The sequence below is a fragment of the Porites lutea genome, chromosome 5 (assembly GCF_958299795.1).
Source record: "Porites lutea chromosome 5, jaPorLute2.1, whole genome shotgun sequence".
NCBI lineage: Eukaryota > Metazoa > Cnidaria > Anthozoa > Scleractinia > Poritidae > Porites > Porites lutea.
Genome location: NC_133205.1, coordinates 20789976 through 20812052, shown reverse-complemented (window position 1 = coordinate 20812052; position 22077 = coordinate 20789976). Strand labels below are relative to the sequence as shown.

General features: G+C 40.2%; 2 protein-coding genes and 1 pseudogene across 2 annotated transcripts in view; 2 read left to right on the top strand and 1 right to left on the bottom strand.

Annotated features, from left to right (window-relative positions):
* Positions 1 to 891: 891 nt before the first annotated feature.
* Positions 892 to 10775, bottom strand: LOC140939182 (uncharacterized). Its single transcript, XM_073388750.1, has 5 exons — positions 10475 to 10775; positions 4409 to 4910; positions 3199 to 3523; positions 2662 to 2751; positions 892 to 1393 (listed from the first exon to the last, which is right to left on the bottom strand). The coding sequence occupies exons 1-5, from the start codon at positions 10475 to 10477 to the stop codon at positions 1006 to 1008; spliced, it is 1308 nt and encodes a 435-aa protein (XP_073244851.1). The 5' UTR covers positions 10478 to 10775; the 3' UTR covers positions 892 to 1005.
* On the top strand, positions 5747 to 9254 carry LOC140936635 (uncharacterized; annotated as a pseudogene).
* A 99-nt stretch (positions 10776 to 10874) lies between the features above and the next one.
* The window catches only part of LOC140939183 (coiled-coil and C2 domain-containing protein 2A-like), a 53287-nt gene continuing 42084 nt past the window's right edge, over positions 10875 to 22077 (top strand). The window contains exons 1-7 of the mRNA XM_073388751.1: positions 10875 to 11445; positions 13107 to 13149; positions 14310 to 14393; positions 15768 to 15833; positions 18190 to 18264; positions 20262 to 20343; positions 21048 to 21190. Coding sequence (XP_073244852.1) covers positions 11429 to 11445; positions 13107 to 13149; positions 14310 to 14393; positions 15768 to 15833; positions 18190 to 18264; positions 20262 to 20343; positions 21048 to 21190 — 510 coding nt within the window. The 5' untranslated portion in view covers positions 10875 to 11428. The remainder of the gene's footprint in view (positions 11446 to 13106; positions 13150 to 14309; positions 14394 to 15767; positions 15834 to 18189; positions 18265 to 20261; positions 20344 to 21047; positions 21191 to 22077) is intronic.

Genomic DNA, 22077 nt, shown 5'->3' with positions numbered 1-22077 from the left:
GAGGAAGCAGAAAATAAAATGCACACGCATTAACTTTCTCGACGGACTCGCGTGGAAACGCTTGCTACGCAGGCTAAAGAGGAACTCCCACAAGACGTACTTAGACTAATAAAACAGCCGACCCATTATTCGTCAAGACGGATGGTCCTTCGTGGGTTTTTGATCAGCCTGTATTTACTTTGCTTAGATCAGCGACTACTTTTTAGCAGGTTACTAATAATACTAGTAGTAATCGCGGTAGCGGGAAAGAGTTTGGCATCACCATTCTAACGTCAAATGAAAATAACGCAAGCAGCTTAACTGAGAACGAGGCACATTACCAACAAAGGGAAAACGGCCGAAATTCTCGATTTTTAATCCAAATGCACACACAGGCTACCCAACAGGAAGCCTAATAGGCCATTTGTACTATGGAGTCGTTTTACTACTACCACCAGAATCCTTCAGGGTTTTGTTTTCTTTGCAAATTTGGGCTTTTGTTTTAAAAAAACCTCGCTGGGATTTCCTAATTTAAATATGAAAGAAAGAACGAAAGGAATTCTGGTCTTAGTAATAAAACACGTCATCGTGCAAACGGCCAATTAGGAAGCGGCCTGATGGTTGCATCGACAGCGCTACCACTTGTACGGAAATTTCGAAGAAAATTTCCAACAAATGGTTCTGGTATTGTTTTTCACACAGAAAACAGGAATGGGATTGACTTAAACCATTTAAAAAATAGCGGAAAATTCTTCAATTTCTCTTGAGAGGAAGCATGGTACCGAAAATCGGTACAAATGGTGCAGAAAATTTCAGTCGTTTCGGAAAAGGCGGGAAAAAGGTAATACCTTTAACACTTCGGAAGGTATTACTTTTTATCCGAAAAATTTCCACCGGGATGAACCGACCGGAATTATCGAGTTTTCCGTACAAATGGTAAGCGTTCTTAGTGAATTAGACGCGGGTCGTTTCTGCGACGAGACTGGGCACTAGACCGCTCGTCGTCAAACTTTTAAGATCTTTTAACTATAAAACATGAACATCATGTTTTTGTCCTCGTTCGTATACTGGCTTCCAGTTTAGTTCAAACAATCTAAACGCTCGAAGTAATGCAGCGAGCTGAGCGATAAAGCCGTTCGTGATATCCATAAGTGGTTGTAAAAGATTTTTCATCCCTGCCAAAACGTTCCGCGTAAATATAAATAATGGCTGAATAATGCTGTTAAAAAGAACTGCTAAGTATGGTTTTAGGAAGTGATCCCCGAACGTGATTAAAATTCCTCCAAGCACACGAAGAGCAACGTAGTGCAAAACGAACCGTAAAAGCTCTAGAACGAAGATAAAAGCGAAGTCAGTGATGATACGAAGTGCGCTGAAAAATTCCTGCCAGAAATACTGAAGCCATTTTTCAGATCTGCAAAACAATTGACATTAAACTAAGATAAAAAATATATAGCAAAAAGGATGTCAACAGAAAGAACTGAATACCCTTGATGAGTCAATTCCCTTACAAACTAACTACATCTGTATGAATAAGAATAACATAGACTGTGTAAAAAATATTTACAACATTGCACTAACAAAAACTGTAATAACAATCTCAGTTATATAGCAAAAAAACAAAGATACGCCAGACACCTAAAAAAGACTATTTGAATAAACTGTCATCTGAAAGTGAGTATTGACTACTAGAGGAGTTTTACTTTCCTAAGAAAGTAAACTAACTTCCTTACAATGTAATGACTGATTCCTCTATAGACCAGTTTATTTTCTTTTAAATCTCAACGTGTCCTTTCTACGTCGAAAAAAGCTATATTTTTTTTGGGGGGGGAGGGGGGGGGGGGGGGCAGAGGGGTGCATTATGGAAGTGTCCCAGTTAAAAATAATGCCAATTGTTTCTTGCTTCAAAAGGCTTACTTGCCTATTTCTTATTCATAACGGTAGAAGTTACTATACAGCCCCAGCTTACATGTAAAAACTCGCAGTCAGCAGACCAATGAGCCCTCATAATGGGGGTTTTGTTAGGCTTGTTTTCTGCCGCAGGCTTGGTCCTCCCTAAGGGACCGGTCATTATTAATTGCCGGGGGGGGGGGGGGAGGGGGATTTGGGGCAAAATGAGGCAAAATTTGCTATACAGCCCCAGCTTACATGTAAAAACTCGCAGTCAGCAGACCAATGAGCCCTCATAATGGGGGTTTTGTTAGGCTTGTTTTCTGCCGCAGGCTTGGTCCTCCCTAAGGGACCGGTCATTATTTATTGCCGGGGGGGGGGGGGGGGATTTGGGGCAAAATGAGGCAAAATTTGGCCGATCCCCCGTTTGAATGTTACTTTACTGAAGTGATCCCCCCTAATAACTTTTGATGACTTTTGCGATCCCCTCCCCCATGTCTTGATTTTCCAAGCAAATTTGAGTGGTCCCCACTTGTTGCTTATCCTTCCAAAGTTTTCAGTGATCCCCCCTTTTGGGCCCTCAGTTACGACTGTTCCCCACCCCCAGGTGATAAATAATGACTGGTCCCTAATGTCCTCCTTAGTCTGCTCCAGGGAGAAGTGCAGGCTCATTTCCCGAACAGTGGCTAGTAATGAAATACTTTCCATATTATTTTGAGATTCCTTACAAATAGAATTAACATTACTATTGCCATAAATTATGTACCAGTCATTAAGAGTTTATTGTCTTACCTGTCTGCAATTCTCTTCATGTATGCTTCTTTCCACTCTGGGCTCACATCCAAATGGTGATTGTGACCATGATCAAAATGATATGAAAACCTATAGAATAACGTATTCATGTGTAAATTCCATGTTCGGGGTGACAGTTTTTACAATTCGTATTGTTTTTAACCTCCTGTAAGCAACCACTTGACTGTGTTACAGAACTGTCTTGGACAGCTGATGGAAAGAGAAAAGTTGGGTGCCCTGGGACAACTTGGTGCAGGACAGTAAAAAAGGACAGAGCATAGGTGGGATGGGGGTCATGGGATCAAGCAAGAGCTTCTGCAAAGGATAGGCAGGTTGGTGGAGAAGTGTGGAAGCCTGATGCCTAATGGAGTGTAAAGAGGCGGAGTAGGTACATGTAGGTAGGCAAGTGACCACTTGACATAAAGAGTAATGGTCTAAGCTTGTTGTGCTTTTACAAACAAGTTCCTGTTTATTTTTCTTTACCTTCTTAAAAGCAAAGAAAACTTTGAAGCACAACATTCTACACATAATACTTACCCAGTGACATGTGTTCCAGGATTCAAAGGCACACAGCAAGTTTTTAAACCATCTTCTTGCAGGTCATGGCTGTTAGGGATTACTTCATTTGCCAGATTATTTGGTTCAAGATCCTTCTTTAGTGTTTTGGAATTCTTTTCACGAGGTGTTAAGTGCTGTCTGCTGTGAGTAATAGCCTCCTGTTCTCCATCGCTTTCAGAATCCCAAGAGTGGCCTTCATTATGTGCTTCTTTCTGGGTTACGTAAGATGACTTAACTTTTTCCTTTTTGGGTTTTTCTGTTTGCATATTGATGAGGTTTAATGAGTCTTGGCTGGCAAGAGCGGCTGTTAGGAGAAAAAAAATGCAAAGTAAAAAGAAGAGTACGGTTCATTTTACATTGGATATTATGCAAATTCCCCAGAATTCATCAGTACTCATAACCTTTCCTCTTGATTATCTGTTGATATTGTTAGGAATTGATTGTTGCTGTTCACTCTTGGAACTTTTAAAGGTTAGAACCTGAACACAAGGAATCAAATACAAGTAGATCAAAGATAAACAATTTTCAAGTCATCAACATATTTGAGGATATGTTTGAAATCCAATTTTGAAACAAATGGAGAGAAAAGTACAGGTCAGCTTGCAAAGAAAGTACATGTACAGTAGTGTCTGATAGCCCAGGGCTAGTGGATTTTGCTATATATCGAGCTAGTGATTCCTATTCTTAACTTGCCTGATGGGCAAATGGAGTTTTTTGGGGGGAATTCAAATTACAGAAGAACTGTAACCAATGCTCATCAAAATTTTTTTTCAGTTAGTTGAAATGACTTTTGGGCTAGTACGTGCTAGGTAAAGCTTGCTTGAGAGAACTGACTTTCTCTGCACCCTAACAGGTCTACGGATTATGGAGAAATGGTCTTACAGCTGTACATGTATGTCAGGAAAAAATTCTGTGCATCCCCCGAACAAGAGCCGGGCCTATATGGAGGTTCTAACTGCTAAGGAATACAGACGCATGGTGATAAGGCCATACAATAGGATGATCATGTAATACATGAAAATGAGTGAAAAAAAAAGCACAAACAAACAACTCTGGGCACTCTCCCATGGTCTCAAACAAATGTACAACCTTTCACTCTAAAGTTATACACATGTACCTTCCTTACTAAATGTAGCGGTTAAAAAGGTTACATGCAAGCACATTGATTTATTGACAAGCTTACACCTACCTTGAAAATCAGTGAAAGGTGGATTGCGTTGATGATGATCTACTTCATTCATTTCAATTTTGATCCCGTCATCTCCTCTTCGTTGACTGCTCTGTTTAACTTTATTTTCATTTACATCAGGTTTAAGCTCTTTGTTTTGTCGGCTCTCCAAGCCTTGATCGCTGAATGATGTTGTATTAATACCACTACTTCTATCAACAAAGGTAGTAATCCCTGGTTTGCCATACATTTGACTGGGCATTTGAGAAGACGGAGTCCCTGGTTTACCCCTAGCTGGACTCACTGGAGAATTTGTTGCAGATTTTCTCTCTGCTGCTGTTACTGCCACCTGTGTCTTAACTTGTGGTCTCTTGTGAGGTACCTGAACTTTAGGGGACCCTGGAGGAGGGGCTGGCTGGTGTCTAGGAGTGGCTTCAGGACTTGATGTAGGTTCTTGGACGTCCCCTGGGAGACTGTCCCAGTCAGAGTCACTTTCAGGTTCTGCAGTCTTTTTTTGCTGAAACTAAAGGTAAAACAAACCGCATTATGCATTAAACAACATTACTACAGACTTTAGCAAAGTTCCAGGGAGGAGAAAGTGACTTTTTCTCTTGCAGAAAACATTTTCAGGTTTAAGGTTTCAATTTCCAGGGTTCGTACCCTTTTGAGCTCTTCAAATTCCAGGACTTTTTCCATGACCTTTTCAAGCTTTCCAAGACCTTAGGTTTAGCTGTCAGTTTCAAAAATTCATGAAATTTCCTTGTTTTAGAGTATTTTTTGACCTTAAACAGTTCAACAGACACAAACTCTCGCATCCACCAAAAATGTGTGCGGTTTGCTTTGTCTACATGTATTATTACTCCTCTCTATCTTACATTGTCCTTGCCTTGTCATCCGCGGTAACTTATCTATCAAACAAACTTAAATTTTCCATGACTTTCAAGGACCGACAATATTATTAAATTCCATGACTTTCCAGGCCTGGAAAATGAAATTCTTAAATTCCATGACTTTCCAGGTTTTCCATGACCCGTATGAACCCTGATTATGCATTAAGTGAAAAAGATAACCTACTGCTGCATCTGCTTTAAACTGGACTGGCTAACAGTGCAATGTGTAGACTCATTGGAAATATGACAATCTATGCACAAAAGCGAGGCGTTTCAATAGCAACGGTTGCTAAGGGTCATTCTACCTCGCATTTGCATACAATCGGAGGTCACGTGAGATAGCAAGTATGCGATATCCGAGCTCAGTGCAAGTTTGGTGTCCGAGCGAGTCAGTTGTGTAACTTATAGAGAGAGGTCCTTTAAGGATTTTTTACTGCGTTTCCGACGTTATTCTGACCGACTGTTCCTGATGTCGCAGATAGGCAAACACGAGGCGCTCAATGAAGACCCGCTATCGGATGAAGTTCTAGATGAAGGAGAATTACTCAAAGACCCTGGAGAAGATAAAAATATGGCGGCCGAGCCTGGCACAAGCGGCGTGAATGTTTCGCTGTCCGCTGTCGACTTTAAGAGTCTTTCCCTGGCAATATTAAATGTGTCAAAAAGACTCGATAAATTGGAGGAAAAGCCTTCTACGATGGGTAAAGGCCCTGGCAAACGACCGAGCCAGGAACATCAAAATGCCGTTCCCGCCAAAAAGCCCGCCAAAGAATGCTCGAGCTGCTCGAGTGAGCAAAATACCTCGGATAACGAGGATGTGCAAACACTCATGGCTAAAGTTGCCGGCGATGTTGACGATCTCGGTAACGGGGACGAAGATGAAATGCTTACAGAACTACAGAAAGAGTACGAGTCTGAAGACTCTATCGGGAAGAACATTCAAAACCCACAATTTGCCAAGCTCCTTGGCAAAATGTTTCGCAATTGTTTGCCAGACAAAGTCCTTAAAGAGAAGCTCGAGTGACAAGCTCGACCGGAAAACTGTGAAACTGTAAAACCCACACGTGTCAACCTGGGTATTTGGCGAAAACTTCGTGAGCACACGCAAAAGAGGGACTTACAACTGTACAAGATGCAGCAAGCCCTCGTTAAGGGTATAATCCCGGTCGCCCGGTTGACAGACCTGACCACGTCAGAAAAGCATGGGTTAGACAAAGAGGGCATACAGCTGATCAAGCAATTTGGGCTTGATGCCCTGTCACTACTAACGCATGTAAACTATGAACTAAACATGCAGCGAAAACAGCTCATGAAACCTGACATTGGCAAAGACTACGCCGCCCTTTGCTCACCTCATGTACCATTCACAGACCTGCTTTTTGGTGACGACCTCCAAAAGCAGTTGAAGGACATAGGTGATGTAAACAGGATCGGTGCAAAGGTTCAAAACCATAGAGGATCTCAGAGGAATCCTTCTGGTTACAGCAGCAGCAATACAAACAGACACACTTTTTCTCAACGGAATCCAAAAAACTCCAAAGGCCAAACATTCAGACCTTGGTGTCACAAGGAGACTCCAAAGATGAACCCAAACAAGAGGTCATCACAGTAGCTCATGGTCTTAACACGGTAAATTCTGCTGTACAAAATTTTGTTGCTGGTAACACAGCTCATCACTCTTCTGAGTGGAGGTCTATTATCTCAGACCCAAGCATCCTTGAGATTGTATCGGGCTATCTTATTGATTTTGAACGGTTACCATACCAAACATATGTGCCCTATATAAAATTTTCTAAAGGTGATGAACACATTATTGCAGTAGAGGTTCAAAAACTTCTTGATAAAGGTGTTTTGAGCAAGATAACACACTGCAATGGAGAATTCATCTCTTCGGTCTTTACAAGACCAAAGAAAGATGGGTCTCATAGACTCATCCTGAACCTCAAAAATCTTAATGAGTTTGTTACTTACCAGCATTTTAAAATGGAATCCCTCCAATCAGCTGCCCAACTACTTAAAAAGGACTATTGGATGGCAGTTCTAGACCTCAAGGATGCTTATTACTCTGTACCGATAAATCTCCAGCACAGAAAATACCTAAGGTTTGAATTTAACGGAACCCTTTACGAGTTTACTTGCTTGCCAAATGGCCTGGCCTCGGCCCCTAGGGTCTTCACCAAGCTTATGAAACCAGTCTATGCAACACTGAGATCCACAGGATACCTAATAGTGGGTTACATAGACGACATATTACTAATGGCAGAAACACCATCGCCACCATCGCTATCGCAAGTAGTTGCTGACACGGTTGCCCTACTCAGGGCACTTGGCTTCACAATCTATGATACTAAATCTGTCACGACACCCTCTCAGATAGCCAAATTTTTGGGATTCATATTGAATTCTGAGAATATGACGATCTCCATGATCCCGGAGAAGGTTGATATTGTACGATCTAAGTGTCACAGCCTTGTGCAGACACAAGGTCCTGCTCAAATCCGAGAGGTGGCCTCAGTTGTGGGTTTGATGGTATCCTCATTTGCAGGAGTGTACTATGGGCCATTATTTTATAGATCTCTAGAGAATATCAAAACTGATGCACTGCAAGCAAATGGCTGGGATCTTGGGGGGAAAGTAACACTCTCACCCCTGTGCAAACAAGACCTCCTTTGGTGGATAAATAATGTTGACCAATATCCACAAACCATCACACCACAAATCCCACATCTAACCCTGACATCGGACAGCTCACTTACGGGCTGGGGGGCAGTGATAGAGGGTACCTCAAGTGTTGCAAGTGGTAGATGGTCATTCCAGGAATCCCAACTTCATATTAATTTCCTAGAGTTAAAAGCCATCCTCCTGGGACTGCAGTCACTCTGCAGTCACCTTACAAATTGTACCATCAAAGTGCTTTGTGACAATACAACTGCAGTCTCGTACATCCGCAGTATGGGTGGCTCTAAATCTAGGAACTGCAATGATATAACTAGGGAAATTCTCACCTGGTGCATGCAGAGGCAGCTGGCACTATCAATCTCTCACATACCAGGGAAACTAAATACAGAAGCCGATAGAGCTAGCAGAGAATCACACAACAGTAATACAGAATGGTCCCTAGATCCTACCATTTTTGATGAACTTACACTTAAATGGGGCGATCCTGAAATAGACATGTTTGCATCAAGACTGAACCACAAAGTGTCTCCATATGTAGCCTGGAAACCAGATCCAGGTGCAGCAGCTATTGATGCATTCACTCTGGATTGGTCCAGATATAAACTTATCTATTGTTTTCCTCCTTTCAGCCTCATAGGCAAAGTCCTTCAGTTTATCCAAGAAAGCAGAACAACAGCCATACTTGTGTACCCATACTGGCCAACCCAGGTGTGGTACCCACAGCTCCTACAGTTGATGAAATCTCCTCCAATATCAATCAAAATGCACCGCAAAACCATTATTCTCCCACATCAACCAGAACAAGTCCACCCATTATATCCCAAACTTCAACTTCATGGATGTCTCTTATCAGGGCATCCTTAGCTGCTCAAGGCATAACGGGGGAACCTCAGGACATCATCGTGGCGTCATGGTGAGATGGAACCCGCAAACAATATTGCACATATATTACAGCCTGGTTAAAGTACTGCTCTGATTGTAACATCAGCCAAGTCAATCCCAAGCTGCAGCAAGTCCTTGATTTCCTTACTCTGCAATCTAAACGTGTGGGATATAGTGCGGTTGCAACTGCCCGAAGTGCACTGTCAAGTTTCATTAAAGTTGATGGTGTAAAAGTGGGTGACCACTCCTTGGTGTCAAGGTTTATGACTGGCCTGTTTAATCAAAAGCCAGCCCTTCCACGCTACTCTGAGACTTGGGACCCCCAAATAGTGCTTAACCACCTTAAGACATTTCCAGCCATTGATGATATGTCACTGAAACAGCTTACCCTGAAACTGGTCATGCTTATGGCCCTATTGTCCCTATTGCACAGAGAGTTCAGACTTTACAGTGCTTGTCCTTGGAAGAAATGAGTACCCTACCTGGAAAGTATGTCTTTTGCATCTCTTCTGTTTTAAAACAAACAACTGCCAAAGGGGGCCAGAACAGACATTTACTACCCGCTACTTTTCATAGTTACCCCCTGGACAAACGACTGTGTATCGTGGCACTACTTTCAGCTTATGTTAAAAGAACCGCTCCTCTCAGGAAAGAGACAAAGCAGTTGCTTATTTGCTATGCTGAGCCTCATGGACCAGCTTCAAGGGACACAATATCACGTTGGATAAAAACAAACCATGAAGGATGCGGGAATTGATACTACGGTTTTCAAACCCCACAGCACTAGGGGTGCCTAAAGCATTGAATTCTACCGTAGCATTTGCAGGAATGAGGAGGTCACGTGAGATAGCAAGTATGCGATATCCGAGCTCAGTCTTAAAAGCGGTTTTGTGGGGCTTTGACAAAGTAGGAATGAGAGGGCACCAACAATAGGGATGGGGTAGGGCGGGATGTGACCTCCTCATTCCTGCAAATGCTACGGTAGAATCTCAATCAAACCACGACTTACAGGTAAGTCTCGTTTAATTAACAATTTTTCTCTTCCTTCTGCTCTGATAGAAAGAGTGTTGTTTACTTTTTCTTGAAGCAATTCTCCCTAAGATCTCTCAAGGAAGACCATTTTGAGAACAAAATTTATTTGAATGATCTTTCTTAAACTTTACAATGTAAGCTTGTGTGAAATCTAGGTCAATGCTTCATCACCATTCAGTTTAAGCTGCCCTTGTTATGCCTGTTTTTTCCTTACATAGAAAGAGTCAGCAAAACAAAATCGTCATTGATTCATACGTTAAAAAATTACATGCAATACATTTGCGGAACCCAATAATCAGGTCCGGCAAATGTAAAGTCTGAAGCTCGAGTCATTCTCAAGTTAGTGCTGGGAAGGCAGTAAATATATTGTTTCCAAGAAATTCACACGAAATCGTCTTCTAACTTCACCACTTAGTTATCATTATACGGAAATGCTGCATTTGTTGGCCTCATAACCACTAATACCCACAAGCTGTACTTATTGTCAGCCTGAAATATTAGCAACGCTAAGTTTGAAAAATTAAACCACTTTTATAAAAAAAATTAATAACAACACAAAGCCATCTGTCTGTCTAAATTTTGAACATGATATTTCGACACCTACCATACTTGAGAATTATTCCTGTGCTTTTCCAAAAGAACGAGATGTAAAATCGAGACTAGGTGACTTGAACAAAGGCCGAAATAGTCAATCAACACAACGCAATCAACCAACGCAGCTCCATTCCAAACAAATCATACAGTTCATTGATCACAACAAATTCTGTCATCGAAGGTCACTCCTGCTAGGTTGTATACATGGTGTGCTCGTGCATATAAAAGAGAAACAGTAAATACAATAATCAGTTGGTAATGAGAAATGAAAATTCAGTAAACTTTTGAAATCTAAACACCACCGGTGTTTTATCGCAGCCTCGAAAGATATTTGGCAACGACACTTTCGCAGAGGCTTCTGGTTATTTCGTTTCCGAAAAGACTGGGTTCTAATTCGTCTCCGCGCGAATTTCTGCTGATGAAAACAGCATCAAGTTGTAAATTTCCTTGTTGTGAGGATTTGTGGTAGATTTATGGCTTGATCTTTCTTTTGACCAGCCGTGGATTTGTAGTGTATCATCGACAGGCCTTTAAGTACTTATTTTACGTGGAATCACCCTGATTTAACTCGACTTGCCGGCAAACTCCGATCGATCGTTGAGCTGGATGACATGTTCTCTGTTTGCTAGTATCTGTTTACGGATATGAGATGAAGTATCCAAGTAAACCAAGCTTACCTGGCGACCTTAAAGCTTAAACATGGCTGTGGTTTATGAGTCATACGCAAATACAGAAACCTTGATGTAGCAGTTGTTGCACATTTTATGCGAAAACTAAATCTGACATGCAAGCTAGGAAAAACTGGAAAGATGAAGTGCAGGTGCTTGACAGAAGTGTAGCGATCATTTAACGGGGATATAAGCGCTAGGAAGATTGAAGGAAAATTGAAGCAAATTCATTTTATTATCGTGTCTTGCTTGATTGAACTTTAACTGTTTCTGCCTGGGGTTACTAAGGAAACAACATGGATAGCACAAATAGGCAAGTTTTAGAGCTGAATAATAGTATTAACCCTTTAAGCTCTAATATCAACCTAGAAATTCTCCAGGATGATCTTCCAACATTTTCTAAATGATTAGTTGGGAGAATTTGATAAAAGATCAAAGCATTTTTCATTGATCATTTGATAATTTCTCGTAACTTTTTCTCTAGATGATGAATACATGTATTAAAGTGTTTTTAGGAGAAAATTGATGTTGATCACTCTTGGGACTTGAAGGGTTAAGAGACTGAGTGGAGTCTATAATCTTGCAAGTGATAGAACAAAGCAGCTGGATACTGTGTAGGGTTTACGGTCACTCCGTTTCAAAGTCAGATCGTTCCACAAAAAAAGTCAGATCGTGCCATAATGTGGTCAGATCATACTGCAGTATGGTCAAAATAATTTCATTGTAATATCCAAGAAACTACCTAATAATTATCTTGACATTCATGCTACCGTGTTGGCCAGTGCTATGTATCAAGGGTAAATTCAGCAGTAGCCACACTTCTACCATGAATTTTCACAATTTTGTGACCATGCAAAGCCAGGCTTTGAACACAAATTAAAACTTCATTTGTTGAGATTAATTGGCATTGATCATGAAACCTCACCATTGGATTTTTATTGACACTTGTGGTGACACGCACTGAACATGAAAGCTCAAATACCTTAACTTTCACAGAACACAAAAACTTGATTAACTTTGCATTGAGCTTGGAACATTGTTTATATTACATGAACAACTTTCAACTAGAACATCCTTCTGCTCAAGTAAGAATGTCTTCTAAGCTTTAATTATGTGGAATGATTTTACTCTAATTATAATTGTGGAATGATCTGACTAATTTGTGGAACGATCTGACCATGGAACAAAGTTTAATACTGGATACTCTGTGTGGAGGTGATTCTGGCTTGTTCAATCACAAGTTATATTACCGAGCTCAACAGCCCCCAAATATCTAACCTTTAGTCAGTGATAGTTTAGCGGTAATTGATATGTTTAATCACAGGGCAAAATTGTTTCTGCTAGATACAAGGGTCAAAAAAAGTTAAACCATTTAGACATGTTTGTAACTGTCTCATTATAGTGCTGGTCATGATGCATGCTTTTGAATGGCCTAGACTGTGTGTAATATCACTATGTTTCCATGGTAACCGTACTATCAGAGTCCTATCAGTAAGCACAATAGCTTGCAAGTTCTCAAATTAAGACCATTTTTTTCTGCTTGCAAGCTACTCTTCTATATGCCATTAAACTATTGTTGTGATTGTCTAGTCGATTATAACCTAGGGACTAGGGACAACACCAACAAGAACCCATGCTAATGATACTCTGCCTCAGTCTGAGTTACAAGTACTACATGTAATACAAAAATTGCGTGGAACTGCCCCTTGGCAGAGCCTCATTAAACTCAAATCCAGAGGCTCTCTACAAGGACATATGGTACATGTCTCTTTAGAACCAATCAGGGGAAGCAACTACTCTACTGGTTAGCACCAGAGGACCTAACTCTACTAAACCCTGTGTGGGCCAGCATATTTCATCACAGTGTTGTTGGATCTGAAAAATAATAGTAAACAAAAATCTAACCTAAATGAATGTTAAGCTTTGTTTTTCATCCATACATGCTCTTTACATATATATTACTTGGTATTGCAGGACTTTGATGGAAAAGATGAAAAAGAGAAGAGCTGCAATGGAGGTAACATTGGATGGATGTTTCCATTTTAGTTAGTTTTGTTTATTTGTATCCCAACGAAGTTGGTTGAGTACCTGACTTTAGACCAGTAGGCCTAGGTTTGTTTCCAGGCTGGAGCAAATCTTAGAGGTCTAATGTACATGACATGTACATTCAAACTTTAATTTTGATTTGACATTTCTACTTGTGTGTGAAGCAACTACATACATGTACAATGTAGTCAGATGCAGGATGAAACAAGCAATACGGTAAGCTGCGAAAGTTTCAAAGGGATGTGTGTTATTAGAACAGTGAAACCTCTATTAAGTGGACCCCCAATGAAGTGGACACCCTCTATTAAGCCGGGCACTAATTCGGGTCCCGAAATTAACATCTTATATTTCCCTTTATAACAAACCCTTGTTCATCTGACACCTCTATTAAGCGGACCCGGACACTAAAACAAATTGTATTTGGCTAATTTCTATTGTTAAAAACCTCTATTAAGAGGACACCGGACTGAATTGATAATAGTAGTATTGGATTTTGTCCTTGAAATATGTTCTGTAGTTGATTAATAAAGATAAATCAATACATTTAGCTGTTAAAAGTTCACGTCAAAGTCTTGCACAAAGAACAGCACAGCTTTCTTAGCTTCCTTAATAATATGGAACTTTATCACAGTACAGAGTAACCACTGAATGTTAATCATTGACAAACATTGCACAACTTTTACAATTTTCTGTTGAGCAGACACCCTCTATTGAGCAGACACTTGGGAAGGTCCCGAAGGTGTCCGCTTAATGTAGGTTGCATTGTATCATCATTCAGCCAATCAAACCCTTTAACTCCTTTAACTTAGTAAGCTGATTCTTACTTTTGATTCTGTGAAGGAATCTTGTGGTGTTACCAATCAAATGAAACCTCTTTGTCAGTACTTCCACATAGCATTATTAGTATTATGTTTTTGATCATTTACAAAGATTAATTAAATAAAGAATATTGATTTCGGCCACTCTTGGAAAACTAGAAAGGTTTAACGTAGTTATATCTGGATATTATTTCATTGAATGCAGCATATTAAATGCTTGCTTTTAAAGCTAAGGTGTTCCCACTTGTTAGCAGTAATTTTCATCTTCTCTGTCATTAAATTGCACTTTACTTTTTCTCTTTCTTTAAAACAGGCCACAATAATGTCTGATGCAGGTTCTTACAAATCTGATGCAGAGGATACTATACAGAGTACATCCACACCAATACGCGACATGGTTGGCATTTAGTTTGTAACATTATTTTACCTAAACCCTACTTCATATAACTGACAATTATGATGCTGAAGGAGAAAAACCAGAACCTTTGTCTCTTTTTTGCATTACAGTGTGTATATAATATATAAATAGAAAGTGTAATCATGATGTTTCGATTCATGTACCTAGTGAAAACATGGCTTCATCATTAAGTGCAAACGTTTTCTTTAAAGAAAACAAAAAACAAAAACAAAAACAAAAACATTAAAAGAGAAAAAAATAATCAAAAAATCAAGTCAAATCAATTCAGGTGCTTTGTTAGTAGTATAACATTATACTATGCTGTATACACGTACACTATATCTCCTAAGGATAATGTTATCAATGGTACATACTGCTTATAGTAATTTTAGATTGTCAATCAATCTGAAATCTATCTTTTATTTGTCACTTTGTTTCTAAAAAGAAATCTTCACTGATTATTTGTTTACTCAATATAATCTTTAATATTGGTATTTATTGTTAGAGACAAGAGGAGCCTGTGATCCTAATATCCAGGCGGCTATTACGCATGCACGGCTTGTATTTAGCCAGCTTTGTAAGAATGAATGGAATGCACAGAACACAATCTGATCGTGCGCGTTTTTACATTCTATCACACGTAATCTGTTCTTCATGTTTTGACCATCTATCACATCAAACTTGCGCAAAGCACAGCATTGGAGCAAGACCTTTGATCGCTGTCGCCCGCACTCCGTTCATCCTTTGGTTATTACTAGTTGATATTTTCATTATTTGAACATGTACAACGGTAGTAGGAGGATAATTTTTCTTCTGACATTATTTTTTGTCTGTGTAAGTTGTTGTTGTTGCTTTTGAGAGTTTTGAAAGATTTGATATAATGAACTCCTATAAATAGACATTTAGATTTATACTTTATTTATTATTATTATGAGTATTAGTATTTATGCATCTATATTTACATAATACTATTAGATGTGATTATCTCTGTTTATACAGAGGAACCCTGCCTTACGACCACCCCATATATATGACCAACTCATTATTATGACCATATTCTTTCGACACAAACATAAAAATCACTGAGTCATTTTATTATTTTGCAGACCTGGTTAATGCGACTACCTCGTTATTACAACGAGGGGTCAATTTAATAAGAATTTTACAAGTGCATTCTACAAGAGTGCCTTTGTTTAAGAGTCTGAAAACAATAGCTACACTATCTTGTAAAATTTTATTAAATTGACCCAAGGATTTTATGGCCCAATGGTGGTCACAGATGGGGTTCCACCGTAATAATATCATCTTCATAATAAAATGTCTATTGTGCTGAACTGACAATACATGTATTTTCCTATTTCTATTGCCCTTTAGTCTTTAAGGCCAGACACTGGGACAGAAATTCAGAGAATGAGTCCTGCAGGTGACACTATGGTGGAAGTAAGTATAAAGCCATAATGATGTGATCATCACTCTAACATTACCTGAAGAAAATACAATCAAGACTGAATAAAATTGCATTTTAAAAATGAGGCATAGGGTCTGGGCTGGTCTCAGTTCCATCAGCAGCATTTTTCTTCACATGTTATTGCTTTGTACTCTCAGGGCATGAAATGATTGTCTAGTCAAACCCATTTTTGCTCGGACATAACCCGTTTTGGCCAGACAAATATCTGTTATTAAAGTCATGTATCGTTGAATAGATTTTGTTAACTACTTGTAGGATTACAGATCAAAATGGACTCCACTCAGGCCATGTTTACGTATGAAGAAAAGTTGTCCCGGAAAAGAGGGTCACCCTCTCAGCTGAGTCAACTTTAGCGAGTGTTATACTATGAGAGTATATGAGAGTATGAGTGTTTATACTATACTTTGTTCCCGCATGCTCTGATTGTTTAAAACAGTACTTGTACATCTCGCGTTATTAAGTTGACCTGCCTGGGCGAGCCAAAGTGTTCATATGGAGAAAAGTTGGCCTGGCTAGGAGGGTTATCCTGCCATCGAAAAGAGGGTTACCCCGTAAGGCGTGTCACCCTTCTAGCTGGCCAACTTTTTGTTTCTGCATGATGTAAACGGTTGCCCAAATTTTGTAAGGACATGTATAAAATGTTGGCTCGCTTAGGTTAGGTCGGGTAGGCGAGTGACGCTCCAGCTGACTTTTTAACCTGGAACAAGTTTTCTCCACGTAAACAGGACATTTACATTGTATGAATTGAAATAGGTTTACATAGAAATGCAGTGAGTTGAAACAACATTCGCCCAAATTTTGTCCTGACTTCGTAGACAAACTTTCTTAGCCAGAGGAGAATATTCAAAATTGACAGAACTGATTATTGAAAATTCCAAACCTGAGTGTCGCTGTCATTTCGTGATAAACTGCGGTGCTTCTTCACCCATTCATCCTAAACTCACTCCAGGATCGGTTGAATTCTTTCTTCCTCATAGCAGCAATGCCTCGCCTAGAATTGCTCTGGCTCGTTCTCTTCAACCACGAAAAACGTTTCAAAATAAGCTTTAATAGCCATCTGAAGGTTCAGTTAAAATACCTGTAAAAATTGCTATGTAATGAAACATGTTGACTTGGAATCAATGAACGTTGCTGTTTTTAGGATGACCACAAACAAGCTCGAAATGCGACTTTGTAACACCAGCATAATTAAAAAGCCTGTAGCCTTGTGAACACTTCTGATTTCCCCATGGAATGTTGAAAAACAATAGAAAGTGTGGAATCATTGCCACTGTGAGGGTGGATTCCTTTGCCATTTTCGCGTAAAAGCGTCGCATTTGCCCATTAGAATTTTTTATTGTTTTTTGAGCTTAAAAACAATAAAAAATGCCAGCGAGCAAATGCGATGGTTATGAGCGTATGCTGCAAATGAATGCACCCTAAAAATTTACCGTTTATCGGCCTTCAGCTCTAGGGATACATGTATACAGTTGAACCTCCATGTGCGACCCCCTTCTCGGTTAAAGAGACCTCCCACAAGGCTAACCGGTGAAGTCGCCTGAAAGTTAGCCTGCGCCACAGACGAAACTTAACTCTGGTCAAGTCGAGGATTAATTACGTCTGCGACGAAGGCTACGCGAAAGTCAGCTCGACCGAAATTTTTTGTCAAGTCGCCCGAAATGTTATGAAAAGAAACAAGCGGGATAATTGTGTAATAAAGTCTCGTTATTTAAGCAATGATGCTATGATGAGACGAAACAAGCGGGATAAATGTGTAACATATCTCGTTCTTAATATATCAGAAATCTTGTTCTTTAAGATTTGATGAAACGAAACAAGCACAATAAAGGTGTTAGGATGGTGTTGAGCAAGATGAGTTTGAAGAATTTGAAAAAAAAATCCCGAACAGGCTGAAAATAGATTTAGAGCTAAAACCATTGTGACGTCATTATTACGTGACATTTATTCCGATTGCCCAAAAAATGATACCACAATAAATTTTAGTCTAAGTGTATTCCTTTTGTCATAATAGTTTTTACAATAAAGATCGATTTGTTTACGTATAAGAGATTCAAAGATGCAGGGTGTGCCTATTAAAATACTGGGTCGAGCCACCTTAACTGAGTCAGACGTCGAACTTTTCATGAACTTAGTTTAGTTCGTCTCATGAAAAGTTCGACATTTGTCCTAACTCTTGGCCTTTTTGGTGGTCGCTTACGGGAGGTTCGACTGTATCACATGTCCCCTTTCTTCAGGCCGATAACCCTCACTTTTGATAGAACTTTATGTAATTATTTGTTTTCCTGCAGTCATTTATCCTTTCTACTCTTTACTTTTTGCACTTAACAGTCTTTACAAGACTTGGAGGAGGATGGTGACATGTTGCAGGATCTTCAGAGCAGAAGACAGCAACGGAGAGAAGAGGTATACCGTAAAATTTCGAAAATAAGCCCCTCCAAATATAAGACCCCCAAACCGGTAACGCAAAAAAACCCTCCGCTAAATCGCGCCTCCAAATATAAGCCCCCCGGGGCCTTGTACTTGGAAAATTTCCCTCAAATACAAAGTAAAACAAAGCAAAAACGGTAATTTTACTTCCAACTATAAGGCTAGCCCATTCGATTTGAAACGCAAATTTCCCTCCGTAGATAAACGCCTCCGAATATAAGCCCCTCAAAAACGGCCTTTAAAAAATATAAGCTCCAGGGCTTATTTTCAGAATTTTACAGTATTTTCGTATTGTGAGTCACGGTGGCATTTCCTCCGATACACCCAGGGTGCTTAGAAAGTAGCTTTACAGCTTGTCATTCGGGCAAGCGGCTGAAGCATGTGCGAGCCCAAAAGTCATTTAAACTAGCCCGAAAAAACAATTTTGATGAGCAATTTAAAATACAGTTTTTTTGTAATTTGAACTCCCAAAAAACTTCCCTTGCCTGTCGGGCAAATTAAGAACAGAGTTCACTAGCCAGATAGCAAAATCCACTAGCCCTGGGCTATCAGACACGACTTTCGTTCGCACGCTGTATACCTCGTATAGTACATTGGTGATGTTTTTAGCTGGCAATCTGTTGATATTAGAAATATCAAAAATGAAGTTGAAATAGATGAATGAATAAATAAAAATCAATACAATAGCCTAAGGATCCTAGTCAGGGTACAAGGACTTGTCTATTAACCCTTCCGTCTCTATCGATTCTCAGTGCCTCTCTAATTCTTTTACTTTGATTCGATTTGCATTCAATTGATAGTGTTTTCAGGGGCGTAGCTGGGGGGGGGGGGGGGGGGGGGGGGGGTCCTGGGGTGCCCGGGACCCCCTCCTTGGTAGGCCTTCTTTTGAGCAAACAATCTACAATATTCAGGTGGCGAAAACGCCATGACAATATCTTGGCCGTAAAAGCCATTGTTGAAAAGCCCACTTTTTTAAAATTTGTTTTTATGTAAAGTATTTTCGTCAACGGCTCTTGTCTTTAGTTAATATGGGCCTTCATGCCGCGATAACACGACTGAGCCCGCTGATACACGAGGGAGAGCAGCGGTGAGTAGCCTCTGTGACCCCCCCCCCCCCCCGCCCCCTTTGAAAAGTCCTGGCTACGCCCCTGGTTTTAGTGTGAGATTTTTTATTGCAACAAAAAACAAACAAACAAACAATCATAAACAAGTACAGAAAAAGAAAACACCTAAAACTTCATCTACACTGTGTGTTCACCTAACATGTCTAAACTCTACTCGGAGAGCAGAATTGACGTTTGAGCATTGTGAAAGTCGTGGAAATAGTTTTCTTCTCAATTTACATGTAATGGTTTGCTGCATGACAGTTCCTGCCAAGGTTGAGTTCTCACCAAAAAAAAGCCGCTTACAAATTTCATTACAAAACGTGTACATGTTGTGCGCGATAGAAATAGACGGTTGTTGAAAGACGCCAAATTTTTGCATTATAGTGCTGATCGAGTGTGCTCGCAGTTTAAGGTTTTTTAGAATCATGGGTAAATTTCTAAATGGTTTAGCTAAGAAGTCCAAAGCTATCTTTATCGATACTCTTGTTACAAGCGGAACCAACTATCTACGGCCGCCTTGATAAACCCGTTTTTAGTGGCTGCTTACGCGAGGATCATTTTCGTAAGCCGTGAGCTCCAGTAGGAACACTTTTCTGCTTCCCGGGGAGGTTCGACAAGTAGAGCTTCACCTGTAGTACAGTCAACTCTATCTTAACAGACACCTTTGTAAGACAGACACAAAGAATTGGTCGCTGCCTTTTTTTTACTCCTTTTCGTTGACCCTCTATAAGACGAACACGTGGGTAAAACGGACACCTAGAGTTAGTCCCTGCCTTCCTTTACTCCTCCCCTTTTAGTTGACCCTCTATGATACCGGTCCCAAAGATGTGCGTCTTAGAGAGAGTTGTTTTATATCTTTCTTTTCAGTTATCGTCCACTTTAGGTGAATCACCAGCTGGTGGAGCATGGGGTGACGGCAGGACAAGCGTGGAGACTTTATCACCTGCAGGTGTTGAAATAATGCTACTTTAGAGGGGCTATTTCACGGCTGTCTAGTTCATTGGGTGGTAACCTGCGTAACTGGCGGTTTTGTTCGGTGCGCCATTAAACAAACTTAATGAGCGGCGGGCGAGAGCGGTGAAGCCTGGAGCCGCTCACTTAGTTTGTTTGCGTGCGCGCCGAACGAAACCGCTAGCTACGCAGGCTCTCTGAATTTGGTTGATTTTACCATAAAACTTCTTTCTTTTCGCTAAGGAACTAACCTGTTGTTATCCTTAGGAATTCACTTGTAGGTGACAAAATCACAGCTTCGTACCAAACAAATATTTCCCCCAAAGCATTATATCAAACGTTACAAACAAGAAAAATGAACTTTGAAAAACGGTTAGGCGAACAAGCTTTCAAAAATCGCAATTGTGATCCGTTTTAATCTTGTTCAAGTTTTTCCGTCTGTGCCTTCTTTTGTATTTGCTGTGACGTAAAGTACATGTTTAAGTTACTCAATTTGTTGTCAGCTCTCACCGTTTGAATTTCGTGGTAAATTTTATGACACAGCTCACTTTAAATAACTTTCATAGTTTTTTAAAAAGACTGTACAGACCAGACAAGTACAGTTATCAAGACATGGAGTTTGTTTTTAAAATAGCATTGTTGTCGAGAGTTAAGGATAATATCCCCATTTATAAAGGTCTCCTGTCTCAATTATTTCCATAGGCCCCTCCCGACTTGGGCAACCAGGCCCAAGACTCCAACAGATGATGGATTCTGGAGATTTAAATACCTCGTCTGCAGGGGGAAGCATGAGTCTTAATGCTTCTATAAGGGAAAGGCTACGCAGTAAAGTGCGAGGACGCCAGGTACACATTGCAGCATGCATAGTCAACGACATGTACAGGGGTTCGTCCCCAGTACCGATCCCAGAGACAATAGCGGGACACATTTCGGCACCAGTCCCCTTATTTTTTCTTAAGTCGCAGTTTGAAGATGTAGATAGCCTTGTGAGAAGAAGAAACCCCAAGAAAACATTGAAAATATAAGCTCAATGTAGTGTATATGAGCTGACACGCGCGCTTGTAAATAAAACTAGGTGAGGTAAGAAAATGATAAGGCTTATATGGTTTACACGAACTGATACACGGACGATTCGTTGAACAATAGAACTTACACCATACGAACACGCAAATGCATGGAGAAGCATCGTGAATGTAAGACTCATATGGTACAAACAAGACGACAAGTCTAATAGTGTACCACTATTGTTATGTTCGGGGAAATCACTTCTATGGCCAGACATACATACAAACGGAATGGCGTACGGGAAAACTGTACATGAAAGTGTTAACGTATGGAAGAAAACATGGAGAAGAAGACAAAGCGTATTCTTCCCCCACAAAAAAGCGGGCGTAGGGAAATAAGTGTAGTGTTAAGTTTGCTTTCTGTCCCACCGTTAAGACTGCACGAGAACGGTCCACCAACATTTCCTGTTGACCAGCCGGTATTTCAAGTCATGCCATTAGTTGAACCCACAATAATGCAACTTGGGTTTTAAATTACTAGTAGCATGAAGGCCGATACCAACTCATTAAGGAATTTAGTCAATTACTGAACAGTCTTTTCCTTAGTTCCTTGTCTCATTGCAACCACCTTATAAAAAAAACCCTTGCTTTCGCAAAGTATTAACATCATTCTCCATGAAAGCTTAGGCTTTGAAAATGTCTTCGCTATTTCAACCTATTATGCAGAA